Source organism: Tetrao urogallus (assembly GCF_951394365.1).
Source record: "Tetrao urogallus genome assembly, chromosome: 8".
NCBI classification, from domain to species: Eukaryota; Metazoa; Chordata; class Aves; order Galliformes; family Phasianidae; genus Tetrao; species Tetrao urogallus.
In genome coordinates, this window is record NC_136821.1 from 34,135,738 (window position 1) to 34,157,732 (window position 21,995).

The 21,995-nt window shown below is 43.0% G+C and overlaps 1 protein-coding gene across 3 annotated transcripts in view; it reads left to right on the plus strand.

Annotated features, from left to right (window-relative positions):
* Positions 1-655: 655 nt before the first annotated feature.
* The window catches only part of UBE2F (ubiquitin conjugating enzyme E2 F (putative)), a gene marked incomplete at its 5' end in the record, with an annotated part of 62,902 nt that continues 41,562 nt past the window's right edge, over positions 656-21,995 (plus strand). For 2 of the 3 annotated variants that reach the window (XM_079539356.1, XM_079539358.1), the window contains 4 exons: positions 656-773; positions 8,146-8,175; positions 11,984-12,049; positions 18,726-18,793. In XM_079539356.1, coding sequence (XP_079395482.1) covers positions 656-773; positions 8,146-8,175; positions 11,984-12,049; positions 18,726-18,793 — 282 coding nt within the window. The remainder of the gene's footprint in view (positions 774-8,145; positions 8,176-11,983; positions 12,050-18,725; positions 18,794-21,995) is intronic. The other variant, XM_079539357.1, reaches the window with a different exon arrangement.

The window sequence follows — 21,995 nt, forward strand, 5'->3', positions numbered from 1 at the left end:
TCCTCTTCTGATGTGGAGGATTGACGTACCAAAAATCTCTCTTTGTTTCAGTTACCAAATGTCCACATGTAACTTCATGGCTGTGCTGTAAAGAGTGCATCCTGTCACTACTGGGCAGTTTAAATCTGTTCCATTCGCTGTGTGCTGCTGTCTGACTCAAAGCTCACTTCCCAGTGCTGCAGAGTAGTTCCAGGAAGCACTGCCCTCCCCTTCCTCTCTTCTTTGGATGCAGAAAGCAGTTCTGAATGCTGTTATAGGAGATACAGATGAGGATGGTGGGAACAGGTTGTCTGGCTGTGGCAGTGGGATTCTCGCTGTGATTCGATATGCTGTGGTAGATGGTGCAGGGAAACAAGGTTGTAAACAGTGATGAAAGTCTGACCTTCTGCCAGCAAAAACTGAACTTCCTCCTTGCCTGATAGGCTGCAGCTCTGTCAGTGTTCTGGTCTGAAACAAAGTCTTGTTCTTCAAACTCTATAGTTTGTCCATGTCTTTAGCTGCAGTCAAGTGATCTGTTTTCTTTGACTGTTAAGAATATGGCCAGAGCTGTGTAGCATGGGTCTATTTTTGTACTTCCCCTTCCCTAGTGCTCTGAGTATTGGTAATTGACTTCATTCTTTTATTTTTTTTTTTCTCTAGACTGAGGACAGCAGTAATGCTCACTCTGGCAAGCAAGTTGAAGCGGGATGATGGTGTCAGAGGACCCCGTGCATCCAATCCAGCTTCTGATTCCACTCGGAGGGTGTCTGTACGAGATAAATTGCTTGTTAAAGGTGAAAGGAACTTACATTTCAATTTTGTGGGTTGTACTTTTTAGACCTGTTGGCAGTGGTGCAATATTAAATGTTTATAAAATGGTTTCCAGAAGTGTGTTTGAAATTGGTTGTGACTTATATGTGGAGCTTATCACAGAACTGTAGGGTGTTTTGAATGGGAAGGGATTCATCTAGTCCATCAATGAGCAGGGACACCTTCAGCTCCAAATGATACTCAGAGCCCTGTCCAGCCTGATGCTGTATGTCTTCAGGGACGAGGCTTCCACCACCTCTCTGGGCAAACTGTTCCAGTGCCTCACCACCCTTTCTGTAAAAATATTAAAATAAAAAAAAAAAGCAAAACAAAACAAAACCAAGAAAGCACAATAACAACTTCTTCTTTATATCCAATCTAAATCTCCCCCCTTTTTGTCTGAAATCATTTCCCCTGGTCCTGTCACATCAGACCCTGCTAAAGAGTCTGTCCCCTTCCTTCATGCAGCCCCCTTTTACATACTGAAATGCTGCTCTCAGGTCTCCCCAGAGCCTTCTCTTTTCTGTGCTGAACAGCTCCAGATCTCTCAGCCTCTCCCTGTAGGGAGGTGTTCCATTCTTTGCATTGTTTTTGTGGCCCTTGTCTGGACGTGCTCTAACAGGTCCACATCCCTCCTGTACTGAGGACTCCCCATCTGGATGCAGCTCTCCAGGTGAGGTGTCACAGCACAGAGGGCCAGATCCTCTCCCTCCACACTGCTTTTGATGCAGCCCACGGTACTGCTGGCTTTGGGCTGTGAGGGCACAGTGCTGGCTCGTGTCCAGCTGCCATCCTCCAGCACCCCCAGTCCTTTTCAGCTGCTCTATCCTGACATCCCCCAGCTTGTGCTGATAGTGGGTGTTGCCGTGATCCAGGTGCAAGACCTTGCTTTCAGATTTATTGAACTTCTTGAGATTCACCTGAGCACAGTGCTCAACCTGTCAAGGTCTCTCTGGGTGGCATCCCATCCCTTGGCTATGTTGATCACAGCAGGGAGCTTGGTGTCATCTGCAAACTTGCTCAGGGTGCACCCAATCACACTGCTGATGTCATTGATGAAGGCATTAAAGAGCAGTGGACCCTGTACTGGTCTTGGAGGGACACAAATTGTCACTGATCTCCATCTGGACACTGAGCCATTGATCACTGCTCTCTGGGTGCAATCTCACAACTGGTTACTTGTCCATCAAACAGTCTACCTATCAAATCCATATCTCTCAAGGGAGAAAAGTATTGCCATATGTCAAATAGAGAAAAACTGTAGCTGCCTGTGAAAGGAAAGTAAATCCTAGAAGTAATATCAGTGTTTGTGTTATTAATGGTAAAGATAAAACCATTAAACTTAAAAGTTTTAAAAACAAGCAAAATATGTATTGTGAATTTTTTTCTTCTACTTAGAGTCACTGGGTGTTAAATGAGAACTTGAGAATGGAAAAATAGACCCCTTGTTTTTGTAGCACTGTGTAAGGAAGGCTAGTTTAGGTTGTTACATCTGTGTCTGCATTGGTGCTTTGTGGCAGTTCAGGGCAATGGAGGTAATTTGTGTTTGAGGTAGTGTGAGGCTGTGTAATTTTACTGTTTTAAACTGAAATTGAGGACAGCACTTTTCTGTAGCTCAGATGATCTGTTAGATAAAAATCCTGAAGTGCTGGTGCTTTGCAGTTATAGTGGGCCTAAAGCCTGATTTACTCCCTCTGGTACTAGTTGAGTGCTTCAGTGCTTGAGCTGTGCAGCTTGATCTAGTAGACCGGAATATGCTGTTTAGATTGATGTTTCTGCTAAAAGTGAGCCAGTGTGAGTATATTGCTGTTGGTGTGTAAGCTGTTAAGGTTAGGATTTGTATGAGTTAAACAAACTATTCATGTTTTCTGGGCTTGTATCAGCGTCCTGAAGTTGCTCTGAACTATTTGGTTGAGTGGTATTACTGAACTACTGCTTTATGTGTGGCTTTTTCTAATTAGGGTAAATTCTGATGGAGGGCTTTACGCTGGAGCATGGTTTCCCTGCAGTTGCTAAGGCTTCAGTGCAGTGGGAAGTGCCTCAGGTAGACATTATGTTCCCAATTTTCTGGCAGTTATAGTTCTGTAAGGACAGAGAGTTTCAAATCACTTTAAACTCTGATGCAAAAAAATGAGATTGCTTGTGACTTCTAATTTGGAAGTCTGCACTTGGCTTCAATTCTGAAGGGAGAAGGGCATCAGACTAATGAAACAGGCTCTTCAGCCAGAATAAACTACAAAACTCAAATGCTAAATGTATATCTTCTGAGATTCTCATTAGCTTACAAGTGCAGACTTCAGAGAAAAAAAGCAGTATAATACGAATGCACTTCACATTATACCAGAAATTGTAGTTGAAGTGACATAAAAAATTCTACTGTACCTTCAGAGCATTTGCATTTTTCACTTTTATGACTAAAACCCTGTGCATCTTTCTTCTTTTGCAGGGAAAGCAAGGAGTGTAAGCTATAGGAAATCGTTACTGAAACTGTAATTGCTATTACCATTATAAAACCAGCACAGGCTAAGTATTGAATGAGCTGAGTGCCAAACTGACAGATATTAAGAGCAGGTCACTGGCAGCATCCTCTGACGAGTGTGGGTGTTACATCATGGTCTGATTGTGTGTATCACATGGCCCTCCAACAGAGCTGTAGGAGCAGCTGTCAGTCTGCTTTGAATGGTTGCTGGATGGAAATGAGAACTGGTGGCAGAATTAGATGAGTTCAGTATAACTGTGCTGGGAGTGAGTGGAATATCTGGTAGCTAGACTAGCAAAGCCTTTGTGGGAATATCATCTTTTATGGTTTGCTTTGAGCTGGATGAGTACTGAGATGAGTACAAAAATTGCTAAAACTCACTCCAGCCACTGAAGGTCTGTCAGCCAAAGCAGCATCTGCAGTGTTGGAAGCCTGAGTGGTATGTTGTGATGGTGCTGGTATTTTCAGGACACGTTGTCTAGGTCTGCAGGAGGAGTTTGGAAGCAAGGGACTGCCTGCTGAGAGTGTGTGTGCGTGGTGGGTGCTTGCATCTAGACCAGTGTAGGTGCCTTTTGCTGCTTTATTGTATGGAACTGAAACAGCCCTTTGGGTGTGCAACTATACGGGGCTGTGCAGGATTGGAGGCCGAGCTGAGGGGAGTCTGTAAGAGCAGTGGTAAGGAGAAGTTGTTACTGATGTTCGTTATAGGCTGGAGGCATCAAGCACAGAGATTGCAGTACAGCTGAAAGGCTGAACTTGATCTCCTGGCAACTGTGGATTGAAAAGTAGTCTTTCACATAAAGGAAAATAAATTCTGGTGGAGGGGGAGACAAGAAAAGGCCCAGCAGTTGTGCTGAGATCTGAATAGGTTCAGTCGTACCTCTTAATAGTGTTGGTTTCCATAACATATCTGTATCATTTTTGTCCTCAAAATAGGCATTAACTTGTGAGACAGCAGAACAGCAGACAGCTGGTCTGTGCATTGGCCTTAGGGGCAGTAAATGCATATGATGGGCTGTATTGGAAGGTTAGCTGAGGATGATTTTGGCACCGTATCCTAAATCCCACCTAGCCCTGGAAGCTGGTGATGATGTATAAACCAAGGTGTGGAAGCTGTTTGCCTTCTCGAGGATGATGGTGTGCTGGAGTGATGCTGTCCTATTCCCAACCCATGGAAAGCTGGCAACGGTCTGACAGATTCTGCAGGCAAATGTCTTGGCCAATTTGATTACAGGCATCACCCAGACAGTGTTGTTTTATGGTGTTTTGTTTTCTGTTTTTGTTTTGTGTTTTTATCTGGGGGTGAAGACAGCCTTACTTGTGATGACAGGGAGTGCAGTCCAGGAAGGCTTTATAGGATCTCCTTGAAGGATGCCTTTGTCACAGTGATAACACCACTGTCCTCCATGTTTTGTGTGCACAGCCTGGAATACAGATGAGTGGCATTTTGTCTGTGGGCTGGATGGTTGTGAACACAGCCACTGCTAAGTGTAGACAGTGCTTACAATCTTCTGAAAGGTAACTGTTGATCAACAGCCTGACTGGTGCTGCCTTGAAAGAGGGAAGAAGTGATAATGTAGGTATGATTTACCTAATGTAGGTATGATTGATTATAATGTGGCTGCTTGCAGTGTGTGAGAAGGTTTGGGCTGGGAAGAGGCCAAGTGGTGACTGATGTGTCAGGATGTGCTGTGCCTTGAGATTGATGGTGTGGACACAATTTTTTTTTGTGCTAAAAGAACTGTAAATTCATCTCTAAGAGGTTGCTTCATCAAGTTTAAGTAGTGGCCACTTGCTTGCTCTTGCAGGATGCTCAAAGCTTTGCAGTGCTGAGCTTGATGGCAGATCCTTTCTGAAATCATGTGTGAGCCAAAGTGTCATGTAAGATTAGTGTTATCTAATGAGCATGACTACGAAATTGAATTAAAAACAGCAGTCCTGCCAGGATGTCAATTGTAGCCATGTGTTTGGGTATTGATCACAAATGCACTGCAAAAAAAGCAGCAGTTCGAGCAACCACATCTTAACATCATCCAGTTTTATTTTACTGGTGCTGTTTACTTGATTGCAAATGTCAGGTTGTAATAACTTAAGTCCTAAGACATTGAGTTAGTGTTTATTCCTCGGTCATCTTCAACGTGTCTGAATTTACAACCAGATTTAGTTGAAAATGTTTCAAGTGTGTATTTGTACAATCCTGAAGGGAAGGGAGCGAGAAACTGATCACATGACGTGAATGTGCTCTGTAAATAAAAATCAGGAGAATCTGTATCTTGGCTTTTTTCAAACCTTTAGGTACTGTAATATCACTTGTCATAGTGGTAGGTGAGAAAATTGCAAAGTGGAGAATAGAATTAAAAGAAGACATTCTAAGCACTCTTGAAATTCTGAGACATTGTTTTGGAAATGCTGCATTCATGTCTTCACTTTTTTTTTTTTTAACATTAAACAGGGACAGAAGCAGAAGAGGGGCTTTGGGGCCAAAAGCAGGGAGAAATATGTATTGCTGTGGGTGAGAATGTTCGTTTCAGTTGAGGAAATACCCCTTTCATTCTGTGCCCTTGTGTTGCAGCGGGAAGCACGTGGCCTGACACCGTGGTGAGGGTAGTAAATAAACCATCTTATATCCTGCCTTGTTGAGCTGGGGGAAGGAGAGAGAGCAGAACATCTCGATTATGGTTTGTGTTACTGAATATAACATCCACGTGGGTCTATCATAAGCCATATGCCTATATGCTTGTCAGGAATGTGTGTTCCTATTTCTGTCCTGAGAATTGTCATGACTAGGGAGAATTGCTGTTTGTGAAATCATTTATAAATAGCTCTGGTTACTCGTGTGTAGTGTAGCTTTCATAAAGTTCTGAGAGCTGTTGCTGTGAGACGTCACCGGTTTGCATTCAGTTTGTCCAAGGCCTGTGGTAGGTTTAAGTTCAGTCCCTGCCTTTTCACCCTTTCATTGTAGCATCTGGAACCACTAAACTAAAGCATTCCACTGGTGTTGGAGTGATGTATGCAGGTAATCCTGTGCAGTGAGATTCTTCGTTGAGATTCTTTCTTCAGTGAGATTCTTTTACTGCTGAAGCTTCGACTTGTCTGTGTCAGGGATGAGAGCCAGTCCAGGTCCAGCTGAGTGCATTGCTTCTGGCAAGTGCTTACAGGATGCTGCAAGTACACTTGATTTAGGTGTGCTATTGCACCTGATTGATTAATGTTTCATGGACATCAGACTGGCTGATGAGGAGCTGGTTAGGGTCTGGGCTGCCTGCACCATGCGTGTTCCCCAGAGAAGCTCTGGCACCTCTCTGCCTTTCAGACCTCCCTGGGATGCCTTACCAGCGTGGTGCAGAGCTCTGTGCTGCTCCTGGGCTTGCTTCTGGTTGGCAGTCAGCCCTCTTGGCTGTGAAAGGGCTTGAGAAGCTCTGAGGTTTGCACAGCACTGGATCAGCAGTAGCAAGCACTACTCCAAATGGTCATCATTCCTCTGTCCTGCTTTCTGGGTGCTTGAAGAAATACATGAAGCATTGTGCTTGCTGCAGAGGTTTGGTAAGCATGGATATAGGAAGAGCTCTGTGGAGCTGGTGAGCTTTTAATTGTGAGATAAACTGTTTTCCTATATCTTAAGCTCAATTGTAATCTTCTTTGGGAGTACATTTCTGAGAGCTGGTGTGCAGATCTCTTAATGTTGTTAGCCTAAATGAATCATTGGTTTCTGTGCAGAAGAGAAAGTGCAGTGAGAAATCAGGTGGAGAAAAAAAGCCTACAGGAAATGCAAATATACACTTAATTAGGTTTCCTGAAACTGTAAGAGGAGGGGGTGCCTTCCTGCATCTTATTCATACTCTTGTGAAAGATTCAAGTAGTTGAAAGTAAGGCTTCATTGTGGTGCAGGAGAGAGGGAGAAAACAGTGGGCCTTCCAGAGAGGGTAGTGTGACAGAGAGGGAGTTAGGAATAAGCTTTTCTGAGTGCTACACAACTGAATGGTGTTACTTTCTTTTTTTCCCAATGAATGACCTTGAATTTCTATGCGTGGGACATAAAAGTGAATAAAAAGAAACCTGAATTTATTTTTCAATTGGAGTGCATATCCATAGCAAACGATGCTCCAGGGGAAATTTCTAACAGGCATTGAAGCAAAAAGTCTGACTGCTCTGAGAGTATTCAGCAGTGCTGAGGTTACAAGGGGAGCTGTGCAATGGGAGCTGATGTTTCTGTCCTGATTGCTGTGCCAAGTGCTTCAAATGAACGTTTCTGGGTTTTGACGTTCTTAATGCTGGTTTATGCAGGCAGGGTGGTGTCTTGTATGATAGTGCTCTTGAGTAGAGCCTCTGTAGCTGTTCCCAAGTGTGCAGGCAGTAGTGTCATGCTTGGAGGCTTCCCCAAAGGAACCAATGTGTAACCTGAGGATATCTGTAGCCGAAGGTGGTAAAGGACATGAGCAGGTAGGTGCTGTAGAGTGCTGCAATTCCAGCAGACTGTGAACCTCTTGTGCTTGCTTTCTCCATTGAGGTGTAGCTGCTTCTTGAGGCTGGTCTGCTCCTGTGTTTTGGCCTTCTGTATTTTAGAGCCTTATGAGGTTGGAGGTCAGGATGGTGCCACTCTTTGCAGTGGTAGGGCTCTGTGTCTGTGGTGCTTCTCTCTTGGCAGAGCTGAGCCCTCTCATTGCAGTAGGGAAGCGTTGTCTGCAGAGCAGACGAGCCTTTTCAGTAATGAATTGTGTGGCTTAAAGAGAAATTTCAATGTAAATCTTCCGTGAGACTTAATTATATCTTAAGTGAAATTTGATTTACAGCAAGGTTTAAATTAGATTTGCCAATTTGGACTTTGAGAATGGCTTTCTGCTTGCATAAGTAATGGTATGTTTCTTTTCTTTCAACAGAGGTTGCGGAACTTGAAGCTAATTTACCTTGTAAGTACAGCATTCAATGGCATACATTTTAAGGGGAATAGGGCTGTTGATGTGATTATTTGGATCGAAGTATGAATGCTAATGATGTGTTAACTGTGGGGCAAGCTGTGCCAAGCTCTGCTGGCCTAGGTTTGAGCAGGCTTGCTCTGCCCTCTCTTAAGGTGTTGCAGAGATGTAGATCCTTGCTGGTGTCCTTTGGAAGCAGCATTGGTCATTCAGTGACATGACACAACTTGGTTGCTGGTAGAGTGGGAAGTTCCTTCTCACAGAACACTCTGGAGCTGAAGAGCATGCTTCTTACCTTGCTCCTGTTTCTGCTGTGGTCTCACCTTAATTCCAAACCAGGAAATGCTCATTTAGTAGCAGAGCAAATGGCTCAGGTCTCAGGAACCACATTAACCTGGTGCTTTTTCATTTCACATTTCACATGCAAGCTGTAGCCTAGTGTGCTTCTTAAGCAGTAGATGTATTAACAAAAATAAGAATACTAATTAAAAATATATATATATATTCCTTAAACAAACAAAAAAGGCAAGATGAAGTGCTTTTAGCCCTGGAATCTTATCTGCATTATGTGTTATCTCAGCATTATAGGGGTTTGAAGAGACATCTTGAGATCCCTAATTATAACCCTCTCCCTTCCTCTCCCCCCCTGCAAAAGCAGTTACCTCAAGCAGGAGGAGAATCCACAAGCTGGGCAGCCTGTTCTAGTGCTGTGCTAGTCTGACAGTAAAAAAAAGTTCTTCCTTACGTTTGTATGGAACTTCCTCTGTTCCAGTTTCTGCCCATTGCCTCTTGTTCTGTTGCTGCTTGCCACCAAAAAGAATCTGCCCCCATCAACTTGATTCCTGCACTTTAGATGTTTGTAAGCAGCAATGAGATCCCCTCTCAGTCTTCTCCAGACTGATCAGTCCCAGGTTGCTCAACCTCCCCTCTTACAGGAGATTGCTCCAGGTCCTTAATCATCGTTATCTCCCTCCACTGGGCCCTTTCTAGGAGACCCTGTCTGTTTTGAGCTGGGGAGCCCAGAACTAATGCTCCAGATGTGGCCTCACCAGAGCAGAGGGAAAGGAGAATCTCCCTCAGCCTGCTGGCCACACTGTTTTTAATGCAGCATGGGACAGCATTGGCCGTCTTGGCCACAGCAGCACACTGATGGCTCATGACCAAGCTGGACTCCCAGGGCCTTCTCTGCAGAGCTCTTCTCCAGCAGGTCAGCCCCTAACCTGTACCAATGCGTGCATTTATTCCTCCTCAGCTGTAAGACTCTACACTTGCTGTTGCTGAACCTCATCAGGTTCCTCTCTGCCCAGCTCTCCAGTCTGTTCAGGTCTTGTTGAAGGCAGCACAGCCTTCTGGTGTGTCAGCCAGTATCCACCCGGCTCAGTATCATCAAATCTTATGCCAGAATGGTTCATGGATGCTTTAAGATAGAGTTTGAAGAGCACAGGGTAAATGGCTTATTGCATGTTTTCTGATCCTTAGCTTCAGAGAGTTCTGTAACAGATAACAAAACACAAAGTCCTTCTATAAAGGGCTCCTGCAGTTCTGTGGTTGTTGCTGAGGGTGAGTGTTGGTGGCAAAGCTGAGCTCTCTTTCCTCTCAGATTTTGACCAGAACAGCAGCACCCTGCCATCTCTGCTTCAAAGTTACCACACAGTCTGCTCGGGGGCAGCTCCAGAACCTGTCACTTGCTCTACCTAACTTCCTGCCATCCATGCTCATATTTCAGAGTAATCTAAGACACTTCCCCTGCAGGGGAAGAGATGTGAGCTGCTTGCTGCAGTCTGAGAGCATGCATGCAGGCTGCTGCCGTGCATTCACATAAGGGTGAACGTGCCTTGCTCTTATCTTTCAGAGAGAAGTGGTGAATATTCTCTTTGATTATGCTGGCAGATAACCCGTAATGTGCCTGGTCTTCTCCATCTGAGGGAAGTTTGGCCATTTTTTTCCCTCTAGGTTAGACCTCTGCTGCTTCTCCTGAGCCTCTTGTGTTTGCTAATGCCTGTAAATCCAGATCAGCTGTCAGATCTCAAAAATCAGGCTTCTCAGCATGCAGGCTGCCTGATGGAGGGAATTGAGGGGAAAAAAACACAGAACAGGAGAGCTAAAAGGGATAATGTGAAGCATTATCACTTTCTTTCTGTATGCTTCTCTTTCTAAAAGACAATTATAGAGATTTTTTCATAGTAGTTTTTGGTTCAACTTTTTGCTTAGTCTCTTCTATAAGATAATGAATGAGAAATGGATTAAAGTAGGATAATGTTGAGAAATGTATATCATGGTTTGTGGCTTTTACAGTGTGAATGCATTACTGGAGTGTGTGTGCAGCTGTAGGTATTTTTATAGGCAAATGGGATCTATATATTTTTGATGCTGTGTAGCTTCTTAGTTAAGGGAGAAAAGTACAGCCAGCTTGGATGGATTCAGAAGCTAAAGGCTGCATTATATGGATAATAATGTATGCATGGTTGTACACAGCTTCTAGTGCCAGCTTGATAGCTTTTCTGTGCCATAATCAAAAAAGACCAGCTTTGTACATGAGAAGGCAGCTCCGTTTGTGTCATCAGAGGCAAACAAAGGGCTGTTATGCTGTGAATTTGCATCTGTTGAACTGCTGCTGACTACTTTCATAACAGCCCCTGCACAACTTCACAGATGGATGTTTCCTCTTCTTTTTGCTCTTGTTCTTCATTGTCATTGTTGTCCTGAATTTCATCTAGTTTGAGAATAAAATCATCACCTTTGCTTTTTGATGCTGCTTCACTCTTAGTAGGTGTAATCGCTGACTTGAAAGTTAAACAGGACAGAGATGTGTAGCAGTTGTACGTAGGCATTCTGAGGCAGTCTTTATTGTTGCATATGGCTGCAGTATCTGTTTGATTTCTAGTCTGTTGATTTCTGAATGGTGTAGCAGCTTCAATTGCAATTGCACTGTCTGGAGTGGTCAGTGCCCCACATTGAAGCAATTCCTGATTGTGAAGCCTTGGGTAGGGAGAAATACTTGCCTCACGAGTTAAAAAGTGCACATTGCCAATACAGTGTTAATTTTTGAATTGGCTTTTTAACATAAAATTTCTGTAATACAGTTCACTGTAAAGAGCACTAAGGAAATGTAGATTCTTCCCTCTCCCCTTCTTCTGTGCAAAAGCCTGAAAAAGTAATTTACTTTTCATGAGTTCATTTTTGAAGGGCTAGGGCAAGGCTCTGGCAGCCTGTTATGGGTTTGAAACTTGCTCTTGGATGGAATAAAATAGGCTGGTTGTGGCACTCAGCTAGGCTGAGAAACAGCTTTGTTCAATGTGACAGCTGAACAGCAGCTTTGCTTCTCTTTTGGGTGAGTGAAGCAGTAAAGCATGCTTCTAATTGCATCTTGCAGGTATAAATCCATTCTAGCATAGAGCTGTGGTGGCAAGACTTCCTGGAAAGTGCTGTGTATGATCAAGTGTTAAAGGTATATGTGTTCCTGTTAGGGAATCTCTGAGGAAAGGATGCTGATTCTGCATGCTGTCTTCTCAGCTTAGAGCTAGTGTCCATATAGAAGATCTATTCCTTTGTCATTTTAGAGTATGAGACAACATGGTTTACTGAAAGGAAATCAACTTCTCCCTCCCAGCTCAAAGAAACGGAGTTATTGCAGGTAACCTAGAACTGTATGGAGAAAAGACACTTAGAAAGTATGGGAAATCAGTGAACTGGAACACAGGGATTAAACAGGGTGCTGATTCAGGGGTTGTGAAAGATGATATATGTTTTTTCAACAGTGGACAAACAGTTATCTGATGCAAATTGTTCTTTTGCTTAACAGGTACATGTAAAGTGAATTTTCCTGACCCAAACAAGCTTCATTACTTTCAGCTAACCGTAATCCCAGGTAATTTTCTAAACCTATAGCTTTTGCTTCTGTATGTGTTGCTGTGGTGGAAACACAATTCAAGGCCTATGGAATATGGTAAAAATTCTAGTCAATGACAGCTGTAATGCAGTGATGGTTTCATAGGGGCCGTGAGGAAATTGGGCTGGATTTTGAGAACTATGTTGCAGTAAGATTGCTATCAAAATATAGCAAGTTCAGCAAGTATTCAAGTCTTGTTGGCTCCTTTTGAATGAAGACATTTTACTGAGCCTATTTCAAGTCATATATTGGCAAAAAAACCTCAAAAACAAAGTGTGGACCATGTCTAGAGAAATGACTGTATGACAGCTCTGTTGAACTCCAGATTTATTCCTATTTATACATACAGATTGCTTGATTCTGTGGTATTTAAAGGGCAGGTGATGTAACACTGCTGGAAAACTTCAAATCTGTGCATATCTGAAGATGCTTAAAAAGTGGGAGTCTCTTGGTCTTTAAAAATGTCTTCAAACATTCAAGTATGTAGAAGCTAGATCTTTTAATGCGACTGAAGTACACTGCTGGCCTGTTGGTCAGTAAAAACTGCCTCGAAATTAATTTGTGCATTCATCTTTTCCATGTGAGATTCTTAATAATAATCAGAAATTACGGAGTTTGCTCATGTTTTGGATTAGAAAATGGTGTCTGTTGTGGATGGACTTGCATGGAAGATCATCTATTGAAATGTCAGGAATGCTTTTACTGCAAATCATCTTTGAGAGCATGCAGCAGTTCAAATGAGGACACTGATGTGTGCAGTGCACTGAAACATTTGAGTTAAGAGGCGTTGCAGCCGAGCCAGCAAATTCTTACCGGTGTAGATTTCCTGTGGATATTTATGGACGGGGGTTTGCATGCTATGTGTCAGTCTTGGAGACGTCTTACCTGTGCAAATAGTGCTTTACAGTTTGTAGGGCTAGAGGAACATTTTTGGCAGTGTTTTGATAGGAAATGACCGCTAGATGTCGGTGTTGCTTTTTCGCTGGCCCGAACCGACCGGCACTTCCTTGGCAGTAGGAATCTTTGCTAACGAGTTCATTCGTGTGACTCCTTTTGGGTACGGAAAAACGAGTTCGATTTTCCTTGTCAGTATGCTAAGAAAAACAAAAATATATATATAAGTGCTATTACTGAACTTTCTAACGTCTCGTTCTGTGCAGGAGATGTATTTGTATTTAATTAGTGAGTGTTGCCTGTTTGTAACAACTCGTTGTCATTCAGTTTAAATGATACTTGCTTATGAAGTTTTGGAAATGAGATGATTTCACAGGATCATCACAGTGCAAGTCAGGAATGTCTTCGATGTGAAAGCGATAGATAGTTTCATTGTACTAATTTTATGGCATCTAAATACATAAGGTTTTTTGGTCTGTTAACTGCTGTGCAAGCTGTTGCAGTTAGAAGACAATTGCTGAGTGCAGTGCATGGTTTTTGTGCTGGCTTCGTTAAACGATCTCGGGAATGAGATGATCTTAATGAACATTTTCTTGCTCCAAATATAGCTGCACAGCTGAAGTGGCTGCAGTTGTAGCCTGCCCAAAGTAAACATCTATTTTCAGCTGTGCATAATTCAGGTGCAGAATCTTGTGATCAGCGACAGCTTGGCACAGCTCTCTCAGTGCAGAACACAACACATACCAAGGAACCACTGCAGTTTTCTGATCACCTTTGGAATATGCTAAATCTCAGTTTTCTCTGAGGTGACAGAGAGGCAGCAAATATTGTCTCAGAATGCTTCTGGCTCAAATGGGTAAAATTCTAGATGGGAGACAACCATTTTTGAAACAGCATTGCATGAATGTGAGCAGGGAGAAAAGGGCTGTTCTTCCTCATCCTGCCTGGAATTGTTTCTAGCACTGCACATCCAAATTACTTCTAGAAATCATCGTATAAAAATTGTTATTTTGGCTTGTGCTTAAGAAGTTCTGGTTCCTTTATGGTCTGGCAGTGCTCAGTGAGAGAATGTATAGCAGCATGCATTGGACAAACAGTAAAACAGGTTTTACAGCCACGATGGATAAACTGCTTGCCCCTGAGACAGATGCTGCTGCTGGAGCTGCTTTTTCCTTGTGTCATATCAACCAATTTTTTCTGTCATTGAAAAATGTGCTCGTGGCACCACTTGCCTCTGTTCCTATTTTGGTATCTGTACCTTATTGGATCAAATGCTAGGGAAAATAAGGAGATGGATGTTTGCAACATGGAGGCCTGCCTCTGCACTGGTATTTGAAGCACGGAATTTGAAGCTGAAAGTGAAACGCAGTAATGACCTGGGCAGAGGGGAGAGGTGAGTTTGGGTGGCGTATACATGACGAAGACTAGAGGAATGCATAGAGTTAATTAATTTGTTTCCCATGCAGTCGTGTAGGTTAGGGTTAGCGTGATTATTTGAGTCGCATTCTTCAGGGAATTAATAAAATGCCTGTTTTCTGCTTTGCTTACCATAAAATGACAAATGTCAGTGAGCATGGCTGAGCATTTCAATGCTTACGATTCAAGGAGCTGCTATCAAATGCACATCCTTTGTGGCCTGTCCAAATTATCTTACATTTTCTTTTAAATGTAAAATAATTCTGTATCTTCGCTGTGCATTTAACCATCAGAACACCTCACAGGCACAGATTACTATTAGGTTGTTAGTAAAGAAACTTGAGACTGCAGTAGGAGGAATGTTAATGTAGCTTGAAGAAGTAAATTTAAGCAGGAGACACAAACTGGAGCTCAGACATATTCACTTCTTGGAAAAATCTCCTGTAAATGGACAAGTTATGAGCTAAAACTATTTTAATTAGCTCTTTCATTTACACTGCTTTGCTTACTATTAGCTTTGCCAGAACTTCAGTTCTTTCTAGCACTGTTACATGGCTGAAAGATAGAGGGTTTTTGAGTCTGTATGAGGGCAGGGAAGGAAATACAATTGTAGGTGTTGGAAGGGACCTTGGGTCGTCATCTAATTCAACCCTCTGCTAAAGCAGGTTCCCTATAGTAGGTTGCAGTAGGAAAGCATCCAGGTGGGTTTTGAATATTTCCAGAGAAAGGAACTGCACAGCCCCCTCGGGCAGCTTGTTCCAGTGCTCTGCTGCTAGTTACAGCCCTCAACTAGACTGCACTGTTGTCTGCAGCCTTCTGTGCTCTGCCAGTCAACCAGTTCTCAATCCACCTCACCATCAACTTGTCTGTCCCACAGTTCTGAAGCCTACCTATGAGAATGTTATGGGAGACAGTGTCAAAACCCTTGCTGGGATTCCTGAGGGTCAGTCTGAAAGTCTGAAGCAAAGAAAGCATTCAGCAACTCTGCCTTCTCAGTGTCCTCCATTACCAGTCACCCACCTCATTCACCAACAGACCAACATTTTTCTCCAGCCTTCCTTTTGCTATTGACATATTTGAAGAAGTGTTTCTTGTTGTTCTTGATCTCCCTTTCCAGTGGGCCTCAGCCTTAGCCTTCCTCATTTCATCCCCTCTGGCAGCATTACTGTGTCTCTCTCAAGTGGGCAGACACCTTTCCTGCATTTCACAGGATTTCATCCATTTGAGGTCTTCCATGAGTCCTGTGCTCATCCATACAGGTCTCCTGCCACTTTTGCCTGATTTCTTACCCCTAGGTAAGATATGTAGATACTGATCTTGAGCTTTGTAGAAGTGGTGTTTGAATGCCAATCAGTTCTCATGGGCCCTCTAACCTGCACTGTAAAGTGCCACATCTGGAATGCTCTAGGTCTTGCAGAGATTTCTCAGCCTTGTGTAGAACACAGAAAAATAAAGAAAACAAAAGTAATACAATAGGAATTTCTTGTGGCTTGTGGAGCTGCTAATATGTGGTTAAAAAGCGTTTGAGCTAATCTAAAACAAGTTTTTTGCTAAGGAAAGGGAATGTTCTTCCATCGTCTGGTCCTGCTGTACCTCTTGCACTAATTCCAGTTCTCGTCTCAACCATTTGTACACCAATTTGTCTCACTAATCCCGTGGGACACACTGCAGTCTTTTTGCCATGATGATTTCATGCAGCTTTGACTGATTTCCATGTTGTTGCTGGGAGTCCCTGCCTGGGCTGGGTGGGTGTGGAGCTGCCCTGAGCTGTGTCTGCCTGATGGTGAAGAGGTGGAGAAAGTGACGAACAACTCTTCACCATTTTTCGTTTCCTTTTTCCCCCCCTTCCCTGTGCATTTTCTTGAGCAATGTCATCAGCAGTCTTGCTGCCCGTGCTTTTAAATGAGTACCAACCTGTATGTTCCTGCAGATGGCATCTGTGCCTGGTGTTTTCAGTGTGCAGAGATGCAGAGCGTGGCTTTTCTCTTACTGTTCAGCTGGCAGCACACTGACAACCTTCTGGCAAGCTGTCATTCCCTGGAGCTGTTTTTGAGTATTTTTGTTTTTGAACAATTGGATTACAGTGAAGACTGATTAAATCTGAGGGTTTTCTTTGACGCAAGACACATGTAGACATACCTATTTTGCATTAGCAGGGGTAGAACATGAAGGGCTGCTGTGTGCTACGCTCCAAGGCCACGGAATCCAGGAACTATTGAAATTAAGCCAATGAAAATTAACTTTCTGCTGCTGGGCTTTGTGAGCAGCCTTCACAGGGGTGCTGTTTCTCCTTTGCCTTGCAGCAGCCTTATTTCTCCCTGTGCAGACATCACATTGCATGTGATAGCTTCCCATGGAAGCCTAGAACGGTTAAGGCTGGAATAGAGCTCTAAGATCATATAGATCATCACCCCCAGGTTATTTTCCTCTGTGCAGCTTTCCAGCCACTCTGTCCCAAGCCTATAGCATTGCATGGGGTTGTTGTGACCAAAGCCTGGCGTTTGATCTTGTTGAACCTCATCCCATTGGCCTCAGCCTATCCAGATCCCTCTGCAGGCCCTTTTACCCTCAGACTGATCAACACTTTCACATGAGTTGGTGTCATTGCAAACGTACTGAGAATGCATCAATCCCCTTGTCCAGATCAATAAAGTGATGTTGAGAAGTGATAGCTTAAGTGCTTGTGAACCAAGGAACACTGATGGAAGACTGATCTGCATGGTTAGTACTGTAGCAGGCACTGAAGAGATTGGTATTGTTTGTTTTGCTCTGCTCAGTGAAAGACCTGTGCATTTATTTCTTCCAGCTGTGGTTTTTAGAACGTGTGGCATCACGCTTGGGAACAGTGAGGATTCCTGCAACTTGGTTAAATAGATTTCACGTGTGCTGAGTGGTGAATGAAGTGCAGTCAGTTGCATCCTGTAGGGTTGCTCAGTGGTGACTGTGCTGTTTGAGTTCCAGGTGGAGCATTGAACCATTTCTATAATGGATCTTTCTTAAAACAACATCTTACTTTGAGCGTGTGGCAAATCTGACAGGCAGCAGTTTCATCAAAAGGATATTTGGTGTTACTCACCTTTATATACTTGATTCTTCAGAAATGTTTTGCTTCACTGATTTTTATCTCCAATATGTTTGAATGCAAAATATAAATGCTTTGACTTGGGTATTTTTTTCCCATCAAAACCAATGCATGTGCAGCTCTGTGCTGGTAAAGCACAGCAGCATGCCTGAGAGGTCTGCTTAATAAATTAAGTGCATGTCAAAATTGAATTGGAAGTGAAGGATGTATTTGAAAAATGCGTACTCTCAGTAGGTTATTAAAGTGAGCTTTGCACTGGGTGAGGCTGGCAGTTCTGTGCAGATGTCTATGGGATGACAAAAGGTTTGGGTGGGCTGGGTGCTGGAAGCCAGCAGTTCCAGGATGGAGGCAGCCATAAACCTGTATGGGATGGGAAAGATCAGCCATGCTCTGTTTCCATGCTCTGGTTGCACTAGATGTGGGAAGGGAATAGGTCCAGAAGGCACCACGTCATCCCAGTGGGATTTTGGTGATGTATAGTAGGAGAGCTAGAAGCATTTTGGAAGTTAGATAATAAGATAATAAGAACTGTGTCTTTTTAATCATTCTCTAAACCACGGATTGCTTTGCCAAGCTTTCCTTTGCAATGTTGTTTTTAAAAACTGCATATTAAACAGTTGTGTGAGGATAACCAACCTCTCCTGAGTATCAGTTCTTTGTATGGCTGCACGATGTGATGCAGAGAACAAGAATAATGACAAAACTCTGTAGTTGCAATGCCAGACAGACACGTATCAGATTGCTTGCAAGCATTTCAGCATCCAAGCACAGCCATCTCAGGAATGACAGCCTGTTGCCTATTGTCTCTGGTTACATGCAACTGGATATGTTCAGAATTCATATTTTACAATTTAGCACTTTTCATAATTCAGTGTTGGATCTCAGGTTGACGGAGAAGCAGGCGGATTTTCCTAATTGGTGCATCACCCAATGGGAGATAATTGTCAGTCAAAAGACCTGACTTGCTTTTTTATTGTAGTGCACGTGCTCTTGGCACACCATTATTCCTACTGTGACAGTGATTGCTGGTGCAAGTCTGAGGGTGCTGTGGTTAAGAAGGATTTAGCATGTATTAGCAGCAAGGTGTGTAACCAGCTCTTTCTTTTTGGAGTTGGAAGCAGCTAGTGCTTTGGCGTGTGGGTTTTTGGTGATGGCCTGAGGCTGTTATTTGAATCTCGTTAATGACATGATTTGTATAACACAGCATTGGTTATTTTCTCTAAGTGAACTGTTTTAATATTTGTGGTTCTTTTTCTTTGCTAGATGAGGGCTATTACCAAGGTGGAAAATTTCAGTTTGAAATTGAAGTTCCTGATGCCTACAATATGGTGGTAAGTATCTCATCGTTGGTCTAAAGGTGGTTACATTTCCTTTCTGTGTATTGGGACAGAGGGAAGTTGGCATTGAGTCTAAGAGAGGGGCTTCTCTCTCTTGCTGAAATGCCATCAAAATACACAACAATCTGGTTACACTTTGGTAGTGCAGCATCTGAAACCAACGTTATTCCTTAAAGAAAAGAAATGCTCTGGCAGAGGATGCTTGGAAATGTAAATGAGGAGTCAGACTGTTTTGGCTGAGGTTCCACTCTCATCTGTTCTCCCTTGGTAATTATTTTTGAGACCCGAGCTTGATTATTCTCACCAAAAAAATAGTGTCTAGAAGAGGGAGTTATACAACTGAACAGAAAGGAGAAGTCTTTGCTTTTTATTTTTGTGGGGCCTTCAGCTTGTGCTTATATTTCTGCTATTGGACTGTAGTGCTCAACTCCTTTTTAGAGGGTGCAGTGGAGGACGTGGAAAGTGCAGAGATGGTGGCAAGTGGCCTTTGGTGCACTCCACTAATTCTGCAGGTTGTCTCCCAAACTGCTTAGCTATCTATAAAAAAAAAGCACCTTATTTCAATGGTTATTAAGCAAGCAACTTTCCAGAGGACATCCCCATGATCACAGTTTCTTATTATAGACAAACAGAAAGCTCCAAGGAACTTGCTCTTTTTGAACATGAGAAACATTATTGCTTTGTTTTACTCTACTAAAATTACAGACTGTGGCAAGAGAGGAGGAGGTACAATTACAATAAAAATAACTGTAGACATTGTTTTCAGAGTTCAGCAGTCTGTAGGAAAAAGCAAACTCCAAAAATGGAAAACAGGTGGGGCGTATGTCTGGTTCTCATGAATTACTCTTGGTCCTTTGTGTTCTGATGATATATAGGGAAATTAGATTCATTTGAGCATTTAAATTGCAATAATTGCATGCGGAGGTATGAGCTGCAGCAGGAAGGAAGGAAGGAAGCCTCACTTTTAGTTTGAACATTTTTTATTTTGCTTGCGTTCATAACTTTTTTTCTTACATCTTTTTTGTTTTCTGACATTTGCTGTTATTATTTGAGAAGTCTTCTTTCAGAGAGGCTGAAGAATGAGTAGGAGAGGATAGCAGAGGTCCGAGAAGACCTTTGACTTGGGTTCAAATGCACCAAGATGAAATTCAGCATCATATATGTGCGGCTGCTGTCGCAGCCCTGTTTTTTGTGCAGTATGTATATACACACACAGGAGGAGCAGCAGTCTGGAATGGGATGGCCTGAATTCTCAGACTGAGCTTGAAGAGCTCCAGTGGGGTAGAAAGGATCTGCCTCTGGGAGTGGGGGGACTGGGCTGCCATTCCAGAACATGCCTTCGAAAGTTCTCTGATATTCCTGGTGCTTATAATCAAGGGGGCATGCACTATATTTTTTAAGTTATTGCTTGTGGAGGACGGTAGTTATTTCTGAATCAGCTCAATTTTCCATTGTCACTGGTCAAGAGATGAACAGTATTTTAGCTATCCAGCTATCTGAGTTAAGTGGTAGCCATCTCAGATCCTGCACAGCTTCAGGGAACGGGTTTTGATCTCTGTTCACAGCTTTTTCTCTCCTTGACTGTTTTCCTGGGAGTTTTTGGTAAGAATAAAGTATTTTTTTTTTTGAAATCTCAAACTCTATTTCAGTTCAGTGTTCTATTCCTTTTATTTTATTATATAACCAAACCCTGGATCCTGTGTGTCCTTCTAGGTAGGTTCTTTTAGTGCATCTCATGTTTGCAGTTGCTTTTTTTTATAAGTTCCCCACGTAACCTCACCAGAAAACTTTCCATGGTGACAGTTTTATACGCACTATGAACATACTGTAAGTAAGGTGGTCACTAAGTAATTGCATTCTCCTTTTAATGTGAATGAACTGTGCCATCAAAAATACCTGGAGGAACGTGGCATTCATGGCAGAAGGGGAACCCTCCCGTATTCTCGTCCATCTGACTTTTTAGTCATCATCAATAAAGCAGTTTAACCACTGTGGCATTGCTGAGTACATGGAGAAATACAAAATATATAGTCATTTAAATTTCTTCTGTTATCATCTTTAAGGCATTCATGTGAACAACTCTTGCAGGAAAGGACTTGCTTTACGGTAACGAGAGCACAGGATGTTAATTAAATTATGTTAAATTGCTAAAATTGTAACTGAAGAGGAAAAACTTAGTAAGCTTTGTGTTGTGAACTGAAACTGATGCGTGCTGTTCTGTCAGGGAAGCAAAGCACTGGAGGTAATAGTGGATCTGTGAGCATAAGGCACTGGCTTGTGTCACCTAGGCTGTGCAGTCCCTCAGGGCAGAGATTCAAGAGCCTAACATGTGGGAAGGATGCTTTGGGGTTAGCTCTGCTGTGAAGTGCTGCCTCTTGCTTGTGCCCAGAGCACACAGCTGGTTGATCAGGCACTTCTACATCACTGAGCTGCTGTACGTGGTACTGGAAATGTTTGTGGTGATTATCTGTAAGGCAATAACATATTATAAGGGTTCTTCCATTATATCTGTAATTAAAACTACTTAAGCTGTTGAAGAGATGGATGATTTTAGAAGCATCTGAATGGGAGAACAGGAAAAGGTTTTCATTTCTAATCAGTTGCTGGTTGTGCAAGAGGAATTGTTCAGATAGATCTGTGCTGCATTGCGAGAGGTAATTTGTGTCACACTGCTTCTGCAAGCTGACAGGATGCATTTCACTGTGCTTTGCAGGCAGGCTAAAGAGAGGAAAGAGATCTCATGGAGGAGAGATCTCATCCTTGTTTTACCAAGGACTTCTTTTAAAGCAGCGTGTTTCCCATAGAGGGGAACTCTTTGGGCACTGCAGCTGTGCATTTTCCTGCTGGGTCATCTCAGTGATTGTCTTCACTGTTACTGAGTTAGTACTGCTAGTAATGTTAGCATTACTACAGAACAATCTGAACGTTACAAGTGTCTTCAAACTCCCATGTTGGCAAAGGGGCCTGTGTGGGCAGTTCTGTTCATCCTTTTCCTGTGGCTTCTGAGCAGACGGTCAGAGGTGATGCTTCATGCAGCCCTAAGGAGGGAAGCAGAGTCGGTCACAAGGACACCAGTGCATGCACATGGTCCTCAACTAACATGTCTGCTTTCCAGGGACTGTTGGGGTGAAAAGCGTCCTGAAAGGAAGACTTCATCCCATACATGACCCAAAACTAACTTGAAAAAGGGTTTGCG